This window comes from Oryzias melastigma, linkage group LG6 (assembly GCF_002922805.2).
Source record: "Oryzias melastigma strain HK-1 linkage group LG6, ASM292280v2, whole genome shotgun sequence".
Lineage (NCBI taxonomy): Eukaryota > Metazoa > Chordata > Actinopteri > Beloniformes > Adrianichthyidae > Oryzias > Oryzias melastigma.
Genome location: NC_050517.1, coordinates 5093035 through 5110419, shown reverse-complemented (window position 1 = coordinate 5110419; position 17385 = coordinate 5093035). Strand labels below are relative to the sequence as shown.

The window sequence follows — 17385 nt, the reverse complement described above, 5'->3', positions numbered from 1 at the left end:
AAACAACTGAAAAAAGTAAAAAACAAAGTTTAAATTAGCCAAAACAGCTAGCTAGCATGTAGCTGAAGTATTAGCCTAACTCCCAAACAGCCTTAATAATGTTTTTAAAAAAAGCCTAAATTAGCCAAAACAGCTAACATGTAGCTGAATTATTAGTTAGAAATGAGTGTAAGATAACATCGGGCCGTTAATAACAATAAAATAAAATGATTTGGTGGGCCGGATAGAATTATCCGGAGGGCCTTGACTTTAGAATCAAATAACGGGTGTATATTTTTAGTTACACTTAACACTTGCAGAAGAGCTTTTCTTTTATAGAACTTGATCCATACTTAAACTATTATGCAAACACTGAAGGATTTGGTGTCAAAAGTTGCTTTTGGATTTTGTAGTTGACCACGAGATTAGAGGAAGCTGAAGATGCAGTGAAGAAGCTGAAGAGAGAGGTATGTCACAAGCAGAAATGCATTGCTCAGATAAAAATTATTTATCCCCTTCATACTTTGTCATCAGTCCTTACTTCCCTGAATGCCTTCACTCAAATCCTCTGTCTTTGCTCATCCTCTCTTCTGTTTCTGCTTCACTGTGTAGTTGAAAAAACTTAAGACAAAGGTAAGACTTGTAGGGAGTGATGTATTGTAGAACAATATTTTATTAAGCATGAGTTTGCTAGTGTTTAATCTTCCAGTATTTGCTCTGACATTACATTTCCATTAGCATAAATAAGTTCGCAGTCCTTGGAAGGTGTACGATGACATGTTCAGGCAGTCCAAAATACAACACTATCCAAATATGCGGGACAAGATCAACTTTCAGATTTTTGATTAAACATACTAGCTATTTAGCATTAGTTTATAATTGTAGGACTATATACTTCCATTTTTCCTGAAATCAATTCCTTCCTTCCTGTTCCACAACAGAACGAGCAGCTTCAGCAGGATGTGGATTTCTATCGCAGAGAGCTGGACCAGAGAGATCCACTGCCATCCAGAGACGAGACCGCGGAGACTCAGAGGAAGCTCAACCTGGCAAACCGCCAGCTTTACCAGTGCTTGGAAGACCTTCAGGTTCTTGGAAATGTGTTTGTGGCAGAATGTGGTGACTGCAGCGGGTTTGCGGTTCAGACAGAACCCTTGTGAGATCCCTGCTTGGAAAGTTCAGTGTGAAGTTTTGGTCTTTATCCTGTCTTTGCATGGGCCATTGTCTCATACAATCTTCAACAAGTACGAGTTGTGTCTGAATTCCTGCACTACTTACTGTATTATATGCTACGTTAGACATTTTGTAGACCTGTCCTCATCTACAATTCCAACATCTTGGTGTCACAGAACAGGCAGACAGGTTTATTAACACAGCTTAAAGTCCACAAATCTAAATCCGGGTCAGGCAGACAAAATTCAGCAACGAGGATGAGGGCATCAGAGAGCAACCAGAGTGGTCAAGGTCCAGGCAAGGGTCGGGACAGGCGGCAAACCAGCAAAATCAAAGATAAAGCAGGATCAGGTGATCAGGTCAGGATGAAACGCTCGGTATGTAGGCTGAGTGGCACAAACAATACTTTGCACTGAGTGGGGCTCTGTGCAGTGCTTAAAGCGTAACCAAACCCTAAATTAACTTTTGTGTCTGTTGACCCCCATTAATTTGGCTTTAAAGGTTCTGTTTGTTGGTCATTGCCACATTTTGACAAATTAAAATAAACTTGTTTAATTCTTGAAAATATAGGCAAAAACTGTCCATGTGCTGCCCCCTACAGGTTGAATTGAGGTATTACATTTGAATTTTGTGATTGTTCAAACAATTTAAGTCCCGCCTCATTTCAGAAGTCCCACATCATGATCTGCAGCTCCAGTAAGAGGTGTGTTTGAGATGACTTGCGCCTCATCTGGATCGTCGGTGAGGCCAGGCGGCTGCAGGCTGGGGTGGGAAAAAGCGCCTTACATAACAGTGAACAGTGGGACTGAACAAGAACAGGAAGTCTGGGTTGTCCTTAACATTCTGTTTAATTTATAATTATTTTTAACATCTATCCGCGGACAACAGAAGACAAATAGCCGCTGGGTTCATTTAATGTCCACTGTCAAAGAGAAATAAATAAAATTGAAATTAAAGTTAACTTTTAAAGGCAACAATAGCACACATAACTACAGATGAGTTTAAATCTTGTTCATTTTTACATCAGTGATTCACTACTTTCTAGAAAGACTTACAAAATGCGAAGATTTCCTTCATTTGGCGCCAGTTATTTCTGATCGGCATCACATTGAAGTTCAAGAACTCCCAGGACTGTCGTTTCCCACAATGCATTGTTTTGTGGTCTTTAAGGTGGCTTTCAGCCAACGCAGTTCTAGATTTCCAGCTGCACCCTCCTCTTGCTTGATATTTTCATGATGATTGACAAGTGACGTCAGAGTCAAAACTATCCAACATGCACTGGAATCCAGGCCATCTGTGCAGCGCTGCGTCTGCCTGCATGATCTCAAACACACCCAGTGATAACAGTCCTGTTCCCCAGCCCCACCCCTCTGACTGGATTTTCAAATTTTGGCTGTGGGTGGAGTCAGCCTCCAACTTCCCTGTTTGGTTACCCTTTAAGTGTCCTGTGGGTGATTGGCAAATGCGAGACAGCTGAGCGGCATCCAGGACCTGTGTGCTGGGGCTGCTGGGAGATGAGGTGCAGTCAGTACTCTGGAGATGGCTCCCGCCGGTGATAGAGGAGGAGACAGAGCTCTAACTCTTGACACTAGAGATGTCCCATGTTTCTCTGAAAAAACTAGTGTGCATCGATGCCCACTAGAATTGCAGATTTAGACCACAATGCATTGCATTTGAATGATTTTGTTGACTGAAAATGTATTTCTTATAACCTATTCATGTTTTCATCATAGAGGATCAATAGTTTTCTTAAAATGTTCATATTTATTAGGCGCTTGACTTTGGGAAATCATTGACGTCACATTTTTTTAGTGTACTTGGTGTCCCAATTGCTTTTAAAATCCAGGGCTCTAGATAATCCTGCACTATTTAGTTTATTTAAGTGAGGAAAGGAATTCTGACACAAACATGGTTTTAGAAATATTTTTATGCTAATTGTCTTTAAATGTAATTGGTAGTGGTAAAGGCTGGGATAGGCTCCAACTCCACAATGAAAGAAAACATAACAGATCTTGAAAATGGAAAACACCAGTTGATTGAGTTTACTAGCAATTGCACAAATTTCACAGTTACTAAAGACTTGGGGGGCCTTGACAAAGAACGATTCTACAATTAAATGCTGCCAAAAAAGGCAAGATAACTTCTGTTTTCATTTAAACTTTAAACTCCTTTTTATGGCTTTTTCCCCATTTTATTACCTCCTCTTTGTTCCAGTGATTTACTGCATGCATGAATTCATTGGCCTCCACAGATATATTTATTTTCTGTCCTGCGGATGATTGATGTATTGTTATCTAATTAAACTCTGCAGCGAACAGAGGACGAAAACGCACACCTGAAAACACAGAATGAGCAGATGCAGAAAAGCCTGGAGGAGTCTGTGAAGGAGATGGAGAAGATGACTGACGAGTACAACAAGATGAAGATCGTCGTACAGCAGACCGACTCCACTGTGGACCAACTACGTCAAGAGAGGGATCATGCGAAGCTACAAGTCAGGATCACTGACACCACACTCACTGTTTTTTTCTCATTTCTGTGTTTATTCATATTCCATCTGTGGGTGGTTTTTAAAGTAAAAATTTCAGCTGGGCTGGCAGCATTCATTATTTCTCTCCAAGGTTATTGCAAAGACCAGAAGGGTTACGATCAGACAGGGCCAGAATGAGGAATCTGCTTTTTTTTCTTAACTAAACCATATTTTTCTTTCATTTTTTGTGAAGCAAAAATTGTAATTTCTGTCTGCAAGGCACTGAAATGTTTTTGAATGTTTTTGCTGAAGGTGAGAGAGCTAGCAGACGAGATTCAGAGGATGACCCAAGAGAATGACCCAATTATGGCTGCAGTCAACGCTAAAGTGGAGGAGTGGAAGGTATGTTTTATATTCAGAAACACCTCAAGGGCTCTTTTTTCTCCATTTTCTCTTTTACACTGAGAATATTTCAAACAAGACAGAGAATATTGTGCATTTACTAAATTTGACTTTGAGCCTGCAGAGGAACACGGGGGGGAAAAAACAAGAAAACTTGCTACCAAGTTAGACATGTTTAGCTAAACAACCAATGATCTTCAAGAGGACTTCAGTTTGCCAGACTTTCGGGTTAAATTGAGTGTTTGGGAGCTTCATAGAGAAAACCACAACTTCAAGGTCTTTACTTCTTTGTTCTTGGAAGGATCCCAATACAGTGTTTAAATAGTAGCTACAATTATTACATTTTGTTCTAGTTAATTTAGGACAGGGGTAGGGAACCCTGGTCCTCGAGAGCCACCTTCCTGCTTGTTTTCCAATATACCTGAACCAGGTAATCAGTCATGAGAAGAGACTCATGACTGATTACCTGGTTCAGGTGTGTCCAGCCAATAAGAACATGCCAGAGCAGGGTATATTGGAAAACATGCAGGAAGGCGGCTCTCAAGGACCAGGGTTCCCTACCCCTGATTTAGGGTATATTCAGACTGGATACATTTGTTTTGCTTAAAGTGAACCCAGAGTTCTTTTCCACCGATAATCCAGAACAAATTTTCAGTCTGAACGCACCCAAGGAGACCCTGGTTCAGAACCAGGAACCGCTCTCTGACCCATCCTTCTAAGTCAGAGTTGTCAAACTCAATCGCACAGGTGGCCAAAATCCAAAACACACCTTAGGTCACGGGCCAAACAAGATAAACATTCATTGAACACTCTAAAACTACATTTTTAAAACTTTAACTTTTTACCATAATTATGAACTAGATATATAGCATTATCTGTGATAAGGCTAGTGTGAATGCTGTAAGCTGAATTTGACCGATGAAGATGCTAGTGCTGATAGCTGAAGATGCTGAAATTGATAGCTAGAAACGCTGAAGCTGATAGTCAACTATAATATTAGCTAGATGCCAAATTAGCATAAAACACTTAGGTTAGCCAAAGCAGCTTTCATGTAGCTGAGAAAATCGCTAAACTTAAAAAAGCCTATATAACTGAATAAAAACCTATATTAACCAAAACAGCTAGTATTTAGCTGAAATATTAACCTAACTCCAAAACAGCCTAAAAACAGAAAAAACTCTAAATTAGCCAAAACAGCTAGCATTTAGCCGAAAAAATAGCTTAACTTCAAAAAAGCATAAAAACCTGAAAAAAGCCTAAAAAATCTTGGTAATTGCCAAAACAGTCCAAAAACTAGCAGAATGGCAATTTTTAAAACTTTAAAACTGTAACGTTTTTACATAATTACGAACTAGATATATAGCATCACTTGGGAATATGCTAGAGTGAATACTGTAAGTTGAATTAAGTCGCTGAAGATGCTGAAATTGATAGCACTGAAAACACTGAAGCTGATAGCTGAAAATGCTGAAGCTGAAAGCCAGCCCTAATTGCCAAATTAACCTAAAAGAACTTAGGTTAGCCAAAACAGCTAGCATGTAACAAAACATAGCTAGACTTTAAAAAGCCTAAAAAACTGAAACAAACCTAAATTAGCCAAATCAGCTAGCATGTCAATATTAGCCTAACTCCAAAAAGTCTAGAAAAATCCTAAATTTGCCAAAACATTGGCTAATTGCCAATTGCTGAAATTTTAGCTAAACTCCAAAATAGCCTAGAAAATCTTAGTAAATGCCAAAATTGTACAAAAAGCTACCAGAATGACAATTTTTAAAACTTTAAAAAGTGGCACTTTTAAATGACGACTGACATTGTTAAATTTTTAAAACTGTAAAATTTTAACATAATTCTGAATAATAAAATGACAGGAATATTATTCCAGAATAAATACATTTAAACCTAAAATATTTTTCAATATATACTCTCTGTAAAAATATATTTTGTCAAATCTATAATTAGAAATACGGTAACATACAGCAAACACAGCAACTCACTGAAATGTTTTGGATGAATTCAGGCCAGAACATTTGAGTCCACCATAAGTAAAACAAACACACAAAAGTTTGCTCTTATAGGAAAAATAGTAGAAAAAAAGGCAAAAATGTTTAAGTCTGTAACCATCAAACTCCTAGCTTTTGTTTCCAGGTTTGGAAAAGCCTAAAGGGGACTCAACGAAGCTGCTACTTTACTTTGTACCACCCAGTTAGCTTGGCCATTGTTGATGTGTTCTTAGCCAGTCCCATTTTGTGAAAATGGAGGACAAAATTCTGAAGGAGAAAAGCGGCTCATGTTAACAATTGAACAAAATTACAATGAGTCAAAGAACATAAACACTGAATCTGCAGTGTTAAAGGGTTAAATTAATCAATTTAAATGTCTGTTTCAACTAGCAGAAAGCTGTTCATCCTAATATGTTCAGTTTTTGCACACGTGATTGTAAGTTGTTTTTTTTTTTACATGGTTAGGGTCAAAACAATTTTTTTAATGAAATTTTAAAACAGGACAAGGAGCAAAACATACTTTTCAGCAAAATAATACATTTCCTTTCCTGAATTTCTCCACAATCCTTTAAACTCCTTAATGACCCACTCCCGTCATCTTTCCATAGATTGTGAAAGCGTTCCTTGTCGTCTTTTTGTTATGATTATGCGTTTCTTAGGCTACATCTAAATAATGGTGTCATTTTCTACAGTTTTCGCAAGAACATGTTAAAAACACCATTTTCATCAGAGTAGGTCTTTAAAGACTATTGCTAACTGACATGCTCTACGATTTCTTCTGTTGTTCTCAGAAACTGTAAGTTTGAAGATTCCTTTTAGTCGACTTTTTTATTGTTATCGGTACAACCTATTTCAATGGTTTTTTTTGGCTATTATTGGTTACTCATTGTTCACTTTTACTAAATACTTCTTCTGTGTCACAATTTTTACAGAAATATTGCACTGATTTTTGCCCACAAGTTCAAAAACCCAAACACTTGTCCTGTCTGAACACATACACAGTTTGACCAGTTTGAATGTTTTTTTCCTCCACAGAGAGTTCTCTCAGGGAAGGATGAGGAGATTTTGGTTTACCAACAAATGATTCGAGACCTGCGAGAAAAACTACGATCAGCTCAGTTAGACTTGGACAAAAGCAACGTCATGGCTCTGCAACAGGTCTGTCTCTGAATCTGTACAATTCTCTACATTCTCATCCTTTAGGACTGTGGAACAGTGTTGTGCTTACATTGCTGCTTCAGTCTGTTAATTAGCTACTTCACGAGAAGGAACAAAGTTAATATTCACAGATGAAGTTTACTTTATTATAGAGCTTTTGAAAAATGCTTTCAGTACTGTAGATGTGTCAGACATCAGGCTTTATTTTTCTTTTTATTTAATCTTTGTACAAATGACTACTAAAGGTGTCATTAACAATGTTTGATTTAAATAGGATTCTCTTCGTGTAGTTGAATAGATTAGATCAATAAGACATTTAAATCTATCCATCCGTCCATCCATCCATCTATCCATAAATCCACCCATCCCTCCATCCATCCATAAATCCATCCGTCCATCCATCCATCCATAAATCCATCCGTCCATCCATCCATCCATAAATCCATCCGTCCATCCATCCATCCATCCATCCATAAATCCATCCATCCATCCATCAGTCCATCCATCCATCCATCCCTCCATCCATAAATCCATCCATCCATCCATCCATCCCTCCTTCCATCCAACCAACAATCTGTGCGTCCCTCCCTCCATCCATCCATCCATCTTTCCATCCATCCATTCATCCATCCCTACATCCCTCCATCCATAAATCCATCCATCCCTCCCTCCATCCAACCATCAATCTGTGCGTCCCTCCATCCATCCATCCATTCATCCATTCATCCATCCATCCATCCATCCATCCATCCATCCATCTAAGCAAAAATGTCCAAACATTCTGTTCTCTGGCCAGCTTCTCCAGGAGAATCTGGAGGTTTCACTAAGACAAAGACACTAAGACAAAAAAAAATAAAAAAATAACAAGAAGCAGTCTTCTGTCTCAGTTGTTAAGGCAGTCACAATTTATCAAAGAACAACAATCCGATCTCATTTGTTGAAGCAGGGGTGCCCAAACTTTTTCGCTCAAAGGGCCAAAAACTAAATGGGATCCCAGTCTGAGGGCCAAATATTTTTTTGAATGTCATGAGATAAAAGTAGAAAATCTGTATTCATTAACGTAATACTCATGAGTAAGAATAAAAATTTACTAACATTTGTCTTTGAAAGCTTTAACAGTAAGGCTTCACTGGACATTTTTATTTGAAAAACAAGAGCAAGCTAAACAGACTTTCTTCCAATGAAAACAGTAAACTGGGATCCTAAAGAGAGACGTGGAGCTGCTCTTTAGACTTTATCCGTTTGCTGTTGTCCCTCCATCTTGGCTAACTGAAAAAAGCAGCTGAAAGCATCAGAAGTGACCATGAAGGCTCTTGGGAATTTCTAACACAAAAAAGCCTGGGCTGACTCACTAGGGGGTTGTTTTACCCATAACTCCAGGCAAAGAAAGTGCTAACGGCACCAGCTGTAGAGTTTTGGAACACCGTAGAGCATGTGTCAAAGTCAAGGCCCGGGGGCCGGATCCGGCCCTCCAGATCATTTTATTGAATTGTTATCAATGACTCGATGTTATCTTGAGCTCATTTCTAACTTGTACAATTTTGACAAAACACATTTTTATAGAGAGTAAAATATTCAAAGTTATTTAAGGTTTACATGGATTTATTCTGGAATAATATTCCTGCATTTTTATTATTCATGCTTATGTTAAAAAGTTACAGTTTTAAAGTTTTAAAAATGTAGTTTATAGTGTTTAATAAATGTTTATTCTGTTCGGCCCGTGACCTAAGGAGTGTTTTGGATTTTGGCCTCTTGCGTGATTGAGTTTGACACCCTGCCACAGAGAATCAACGAGAAACGGATAAGGGGTTTTAACTAAACACTCCCCAGCTTCTGCAGCCACCACTTGGCGGGGCAAATTTGGCCCACAGGGCCCACTTTGGGCACCCTTGGTTAAAGGGATGAATGTTGTAGCTACTGTGTTTATTTATTGTTCTCGAACATTAGTGTTTCATCTCAAGTCAAAGCTTTTTATCTAAATGTCATTTTAGTAAAGTACTTTTAAATTTGAGTTATTCAGGTTAATGTTTGGTGACAGAACACGGACTGACTTAAAGCAATAGATTTAAATATGATAAAAATGGTCAAAAATGATTAAAAAAAAGACTGTTTAAGCAGGTTTAATTCCTTTGTTGTTTTAGTTAAAATGTTTAAAAAGTAGTTTGAATTGTTTGAAATGTTATCTTAGTTAACAGTATTTCTGGTTAAAACCGTTTTCTGCTGCTCTTGATGAGATGTTCACTGTTTTTCGTTGTGTTTATTTCAGTGGTATTTGCATGGCTTGATGCAGTCTTCTGATTTGGAGAGAATATATTTCTGTTTTTCATCCATCTGTTTATATGTCATATTTCTTCTCTGGCTTTTTCATTTTTCCTTCATTCCTTATCATCCTGTCCTCCCTTTCATCTCTATCGCTGATCCTGGCCAGGTCATTTATGAGCTCTGTGGTGTAAGTTTAATCCATCATGTGTCTGTTATGCTTAGACTGTCCTTGTTTTTATTCAATAAATTTTCTTACAGCTTCAAGTGCCAATAATTAGGCGTGCTGCATTTTAGTGTGGCTCATAAATTCTCTCTTTTTTTTTTTTTTTTTTGTGAAACGGCGAATGCCCCATAGGCCGTCCAAGAGCGTGATAATCAAATCAAGATGCTGAGCGAGCAGGTGGAGCAGTATACCGGAGAGATGGAGAAGCATGCCCAGCTCATCCAGGAGCTGAAGACGTCCACTAGCAAAGACAGAGGTGGGCGGAGCTCTTGTCCACAAACATACCAACCATAGTTTACTACATGCGATCACTGGAGTTTACAGAGCCCCCACCCCCATCTCACTGGCAGCCAACTTTTTTAACCGTAACAGAAAATGCTCATAAAATTTCATGTTCCTAAAAGAAAACAATAAAAAAAAACACACAAAACGAGGCAAAGGGGGAATAAGGACTTTTCTCACACAATAAGAATTACGTGAAATTCTGGCATAAATAAGAAAAAATAAGTCATTACAGAGACTGAAGTGCAGTTATGTTTTTATTTATCTGTAATTTAAATATTTTCAAAGAACGAAAGACTAAAATCAAGACCTTAAGATTTTTAGTATTATTTTAATATTTGGTGTTGTAATACTGACAAAAACATCTATACTGAATGTAAATATGATAAATAAAAAGCAAAAATCTTTTCTTTGATTTCTGACATTTGGGATAGCAACACTTTTATTAAAGCTGTAGGCCAAAACTATTGACGAGAACTGGACCGAGTTAGTGTGACATCACCCGTAGAAAATGCCTTACCTCCGGTTCCAAACAAATAAAGTCAATTCAGCCACCATTCTTTTATCATATGGTCGCCGCCATGTTAGTAAGCAGTGATTGGTCCTAGTTAACATTTATATCTCAACACTCTCACCAATCAAGAGTGAGCTTGTCAGAAGGCCACACCCCTTCCCCTTGAAAGCAGGCTACGGAGAATCTGTCAAACTTTTTGAGCGTTGAAGTTGAAGCATCTGATTAGTCAGTTTATAACTTGAACTACAAAAAAATATGAAAAATGAGGATTATCCAAAACATGTTCTAAAAATGTATCGGAAAAAGAATGTTTATTCTGACAAATAGAATAACTGAGTAATAACTGTTTATTTCTCTATAGAAGAAGATTTCTGGAGCCAGAAAGTACTTCCTGTTGGGAACACAAGGGGGGAGGGGTCATTCAGTCCAGTTCTCATACACAGTCAACAGCCAAAAAACAGCTACTGGAATAAAACAGTCAATTAGCAAGACAGTTTAGATCCTACAAACATATATCGAATTTTTGATAGGTATTACATTTCAAAATTCTACTCATAATAACTGATAATTTAAAAGTAAGTCAGTAAATTCTTCACCGGTAAATATTATGGTTCAATAGTTGTGATCAGACCTGCAATGTTCTAGGGCTGGGTTGATAAAATTGATTGATCAATTTGAATAGATTTAAGCTTAGATCAATAATCAATTCATAAAAAATAAAAATCGATTTAGCACATAAAGCTAAAGTGATGCTAACGCATAACGTATAATGGAATTTCCCAAAGGACGGCTAATGCTAACGCTCAGTTGACCTAAACATACATTTCTGACTAAATAAACATCTTTATAAACTCACAGGCAGGAATTGTCCAAACTCTTTAAAGGAAATATTTTTAAAGTAACCATTTCTGGTCTAAAACAGTTTTTTGCTCATTCTTTCTTCTTCTGGACTGTATAGCGTGATCTCCACCTAGTGTCCAAACTGAAACGTCCTCCAGGAGAAGCAGAACAATGTTTACAATGTTAATGATCTGAACATTTTAGTTAGAACTTCTCCTTTAGAGAATCCATGTAACACTGGATGATATTAACAATCTCATTATTTCACTGATACATTTACAGGATGTGAACTGGATCAGATTCATATCAATATGTTCAAAACATATATAGATCATAAAAGTATTTCTGAACAAATGTTTATAAATGTGTATCAAATTGTTGAAATTGAAATTCTAATCTATCCCCAGCCCTGCAACGTTCCACTTCAGAGTTTTGCCAGTTTGATATGATTCTCTGCCCACAAGGTACAAAGAGCGTTTCTTGTTCCAGGTTCTTCAGGCTCACAGCAGAGAAAGCTGGAGGAGCTGAAGTCCACGCTGAGAGCTGCAGAGAGCAGAGCAGTGGACGCAGAGCAGGCCCTCAGGCTGGCAGAATCTCACGCTGAGGAGAAAGACCGAGCTCTTATAGAAGCTTCAAACCGCCTGAGTCAATATGAGGCTGTAAGTTTTGGTGTTGTTTTTAACATCAACTTTCAAGACTTGTTTTCATCCAAGTCTAATGAATTTACTTTTCATTTCCCAGAAGTGAAGCTTGTGATTTTTATTTTTCCTGCTGTCTGTTCATGCTTTAATGGGGACCTTTAAATGGCTACGTGACTGTGGTGTGATCTGCATACTCTTGAGGTCTGCATGCATAGTACTTGTTTGTCAGCACGACTAATTACATCCACACTTCCCTCAAAAGCAGATGAGACAGAAACTAGGAAGTTCAGGAGTAAAGACAAGAAATCTTTGATGGATGAGTAATTAGATCCCTGTTTCTGTGTTGCAGGGCACTTACGGCCTGGAAGCAGCCATTGCAGAGATCAAAGAGTGTAATAATCAAATTAGACTGAGAGACTGTGAGGCTGAGGCCATGACCAAAGAGATCAACCAGCTTGGGCTGAGAATCAATGATCTCATGGATGAAAACGAGGGTCTCAGGGAGAAACTGGGTCAGAAATCCTCAAAAAAACTGTCTTCTTTTCTTAGTTTCTCCTAGAAGCTCTAACTGATCCACGGCTGTGAGATAAACCTTTTTGTCTGTTTTGTGTCCGTGGCCAGGTCTGGAGCCAAAGCAAGAAGTGAATCTGACAGAATTCAAACGTGCCAGGGATCTCAGGCAACGGCAATACAAAGCAGAAAATCAAATACTTACCAAAGAGGTGAAATGGGATAAGTGAGATTTTAGCTTTTGCTGTGAAACAGACATCAGTGCTCTCAGCTCACCTCACTCCTTGATTTGTTTCTAGATTGAGCGACTGGAAGAGGAGCGGCTGGAGCTAAAGAAACAAATCAGGCGCCTTGTGAAAGAAAGAGGTGATTTAAGTAGTGGAATTAAATGGAATCCAACTGTCTGTTAACAATATTTTGCCATGTTTTTGGCTGTTGAGACTAAGTAAATGTGAGAGCTTACATCTGTGATGCTGAAATGTTTTTGCAGTCGCTCAATTTGCTTTTTTTACCTCCTTTATTTAACGTTTACACCCCTTCGCCAAGGCCGTGGTAAGGTAACAGCCTGGGCATTTTAGGCTAAATGTCACTGGACTTGAGACTGAGACAGTGGTTGTTTGTGTTTCTACAATGAGCTGAAGACCAGAGAGAAACAAGTGAAAAGGTCGCTCCTCTCTGAGCTGCAGCTCAGCATTTCCATGGGAAACAATGTCATCAAAACAAACCAAACTTAACCCTCTAACTACCCCAAAAAGAAAAAAAAATATAAAAAAAGTTAGTTTTTTTCTGCTGCTTGTTCCCCCTAAAGAGACATCGAAGTTTAAAAAAATTAAATAAAGAAAGTGAAATGTATTAATTTATTTATTTTAAATACATAAAGTTCTGTAAAAGTTACTATTTGGTGTGCACCAGTTACTACCCAGACATTTTTTTATTTAAGTTTTTATAAATAAAATTGTTCTTGTTAGTAACTGTAAAAAAATGTTTCTTTCTAAAAATTGAAGTAAAACATTTTTTTTTCTGGTTACTATCTGTTGCGCATCAGTTAGCAACCAGAAAAATATATACTTTTACATCAATTTTTGGGAAAAAAAGTTTTTTTAACTTCATTTTTTTTCTTCAATGTCCCATTTGAGCATATGTGTCAGTTAAGGCCCCGAGGGCCGGATCCGGCCCTCGGGGTAATTCTATCCGGCCCTCCAGATCATTTTATTTTATTGATATTAATGACCCGATGTTATCTTGCGCTCATTTCTAACTTGTATCATTTTGACAAAATATATTTTTATGGAGAGTAAAATATTGAAAGTTATTTAAGGTTTAAGTTCATATATTCTGGAATAATATTCCTGCCTTTTTATTATTCATAATTATGTTAAAAAGTTACTGTTTTAAAGTTTTAAAAATTGGCATTCTGCTCATTTTTTAGACTATTTTGGTATTTACTGAGATTTTTTAGGCACTTTTTGATATTGGCTACTTTTTCAGCTACATGCTAGCTGTTTATTTTATGCTTTTTTAAAGTTTTTTTAGACATTTTTGGAGTTTAGCTAATATTTATGCCCTAGCTGTTTTGGCTAATCTAAGCTTTCTTTTAGTTTTTCAGGCTGTTTTGGAGTTGGGCTAATATTTACTGGCTAGCTGTTTTAGGTAGTTTAGGCTTTTTTCAGTTTTATAGGCTATTTTGAAGTTTAACTAATTTTTCAGCGACAGGCTATCTGTTTTGGCTAACCTAAGATCTTTTTTAAGTGTTTTTTGGCTAATTTGGCATCCAGCTTATATTTGCTGGATATCAACTTCAGCATTTTCAGCTATCATTTTCAGCGTTTTCAACTATCAATTTCAGCGTTTTCAACTATCAATTTCAGCGTTTTCAGCTATCAATTTCAGCGTTTTCAGCTATCAGCACTAGCATTTTCTGTAGCCAAATTCAGCTTACAGCATTCACTCTATCATTATCACAGGTAATGCTATATATCTAGTTCATAATTATGTTAAAAAGTTATGCTTTTAAAAATGTAGTTTTAGTGTTCAATAAATGTTTATCCTGTTCGACCTAAGGTGTGTTTTGGATTTTGGCCCCTTGTGTGATTGAGTTTATCACCCCTGCTAAAGGGCCTAGGTACCTTTGGGAGTAATACACACAATCAATATTTTTAACATTTTTGTCTAAATGTGCCCCACTATTTGGTTGAGCAGGCAGTTAAAGGGTTAAGCCACTCTCCTTTATAAGTTAGTTAACCCTCATTATTGCATATTACATTATACTCATGATATAACAGCCGTGTCCTCTCATTTTAGTGATTTAGTGGCTTCGTGGGGTGAAACCTAACCTGCTTCAAACTTAATCTCCGTGGAAATTCACTTTAAATGCTTACAGTCGTTGTTTTAAGCAATAGTCCTTAAGAATAGAAGCCACTGATGACATACTGAAACTAGCAGAACCAAGCTTACCTTGTATTTTATTCTGCTGTTTCATTCAGCTGCTTATTGCAGAGCAGCTGTGCTAAAGTAAAAGGATTTGGTAAAGGTCACATTGATGAAAAACAAACATCAAATCAGTGAACGGTTGTCTGAAAATTGAAATGAACTCTGGTTAGTTTGCAAAAAGACGCCTTAATCTTTGTAACTTTAATGTATTTTATTGAAACACTGTTATAATGTGATTTACCGATAAATTTGTGCTTGTGATCAGCTGTGTCTGGAGTCATTCCCCCCACAAGTCTGGAGCTGGATGAGGGCGCTGTGCTCAAACTCAGCAACAAGGATGAAGACATTCGACGCAAGGTAACTCCATCTTTGCATCTTCAAGCAAAATAAAATAAATGGATAAACAGCTTTATTAGTTAGATAATTAGTTCATGGTTTCGATTAAAACATATTTGCTGATCATTCAAATTTAGTTTGTTTAAAACTATACTGCAGGCATAAGGTCAATTTTATGGAATTGAGAAATTGAAGAGTACACACTGAAGTTTTTGTACCACCTTTAAAAAAACTGTTTTAAATATGGTATCAAAATTAGGTAGTAGAACATTTGCCCTTGTTAGAATGATGATATAACATAATTTCATATGTTCATAATGAATTTTAAGTGCAAATCACACCAACAAATCCCTCAACGCAAAAACATAAAGAAAATCACAATTTAAAAGTTAAAAAATAACAACAATAATAATAATAAACATTAGATTTTAAAATTAAAAACAATCTGAAGCCAAAAAAAGAATAAAAAAGAAGTAAAATAAAAATGAAATGTTTTGAAAAGCAAAAGTAAATTCCATGATAGAAACGAAATCTTAAAAAAACAAAACAAAAGCAGAAGCTGGAGGAAGTAGGCACTAGGAGACGTTGCTGATTGGATGATGATGTTTGTCCACCATTTTAACTGAACCTTATCTGGCATGAATCGATGCTGATGTTATCATCCAATCATTGCTGTCCCACAGTTTCTACATCTTCCAGTTTCTTCTTGTGCTTTGTTTTTTAATATTTCAAATGGATTTCTGGAAATTATTTTTGTTTTCCAAAACATTTAATTTTTATTAAGTTTTTGTTTTTTTCTGTTGTGTTTTAGTTCCTGGAATTTTGATTTATAAAATGCAATGTGGTTTTTTTTTGTGTTTTGCTTTTTTTTCTTGTCGTTTGAAATATGTTTTTGCATTGAAGAATTAGTTGTTGTGATTTACTCTTCAGGGCCATCGTAGTAAATACACTGAATTGAATTTCAGAAATGGAGTAAAGAGTTATGAAGGAGTCAGATACATGGAGTCCTGGTTTTAGTCTGATGTCCAGTTTAACTGGGATTTCTAGACATTTTCATTATACATTTTGTCAAAAAAAATCAATTTGAGCTGAAAGGCAGCTTTAACTTGTAAGAAAGCCACTTTATTTAATGCTAACTTAAAAGCATTGCTAATGCCTGAAGGATAGCATAAAATGAGATGATCGTGGAGAAAAGTGATGTATGGTAATAAAATGAGCAGACTTCCTGTGCTGAATACAGTCATTTGTTGGAGCTAAAAATAGATTAACCCAAGATTAGAAACAAGAGAAACTTTCTGTAGATAATTTGTGTTTCAAGCTTGTGGCTTTACCTCACAACAGTAGTTTAGTGTTCCTTTACATACGGGATTTGTCTCATTCCAGAATGAATTCTTGGAGAAAGAACTGAGCAGTAAAGAAAGAGAGCTGGAGCTAAACAAGACTGAATTTCAAGTCAAATGTAAGATCCTTGACTAAAGTGTCTATCAAAACCTCATCTTTATGTGTCTTTCATACCTCAGACCACTTTTCCTTTTTTTTATTTTGTGTGTCGATGGTCAGTGAATGAATTGTCAAAGGTTAAGGGAGACCTGGAGGCAGCACTGAAAGATGTTCTTTCAGCAATGAGGAACAGTCAGCAGACCACTCCGTGGGCTGAAGCCACATCTAATGCTCATATGAAGAAGCTGGCTGGAGTAAGTGTCTATTTATTTACTATGTTTTAAAAAACCATGTGAGGTCTCAAAGCTTGAATCATTTGTGAACTTTACTTAAAGTCTTTCATTGGGATTTATTTGGTCCATTCTGGCTAAAAGAGATGTTGACTTCAACCATGAAAAAAACAGGTCGAATAAAATACGAAATGTGGAGAGAGCAGACCAGAGTTCAGTTTCAAGCCAGAAAATATGAAAATAACTTGATCTGCTCTTTTGTAAATGTTGTTGGTGAGTTAAAGTCCTCCTTTGATGAAAATCCTTTTTTTTTTTTGTTTTTAACATGTCTGTGTGTCATTTTTCTTCTGAAAGAGAACAAATGTAATCAGAAATCATTTAGTTTATCATTTCTGAGTATTTCTCCATTTAAATCAATCAAACTGTCTTGGACAGACTCTGTTTGAATGAATGATCTTCTTTCATCAACAGCTCTGCTGCACATGCACTAAACCC

General features: G+C 36.9%; 1 protein-coding gene across 13 annotated transcripts in view; it reads left to right on the top strand.

The window, feature by feature from the left end:
- cep290 (centrosomal protein 290) overlaps window positions 1-17385 on the top strand; it is an 81936-nt gene that overhangs the window by 8473 nt on the left and 56078 nt on the right. For all 13 annotated transcript variants that reach the window (XR_004947995.1, XR_004947996.1, XM_036212195.1 and 10 more), the window contains 13 exons: window positions 393-446; window positions 921-1067; window positions 3464-3646; window positions 3935-4024; window positions 7060-7182; window positions 9800-9923; window positions 11793-11962; window positions 12294-12456; window positions 12566-12666; window positions 12754-12820; window positions 15150-15241; window positions 16604-16679; window positions 16781-16914. Coding sequence is in view for 11 of the 13 variants with exons in the window: in XM_036212195.1 (XP_036068088.1) it covers window positions 393-446; window positions 921-1067; window positions 3464-3646; window positions 3935-4024; window positions 7060-7182; window positions 9800-9923; window positions 11793-11962; window positions 12294-12456; window positions 12566-12666; window positions 12754-12820; window positions 15150-15241; window positions 16604-16679; window positions 16781-16914 (1524 nt within the window). In the remaining 2 variants the exon portion in view is untranslated. The remainder of the gene's footprint in view (window positions 1-392; window positions 447-920; window positions 1068-3463; window positions 3647-3934; window positions 4025-7059; window positions 7183-9799; window positions 9924-11792; window positions 11963-12293; window positions 12457-12565; window positions 12667-12753; window positions 12821-15149; window positions 15242-16603; window positions 16680-16780; window positions 16915-17385) is intronic.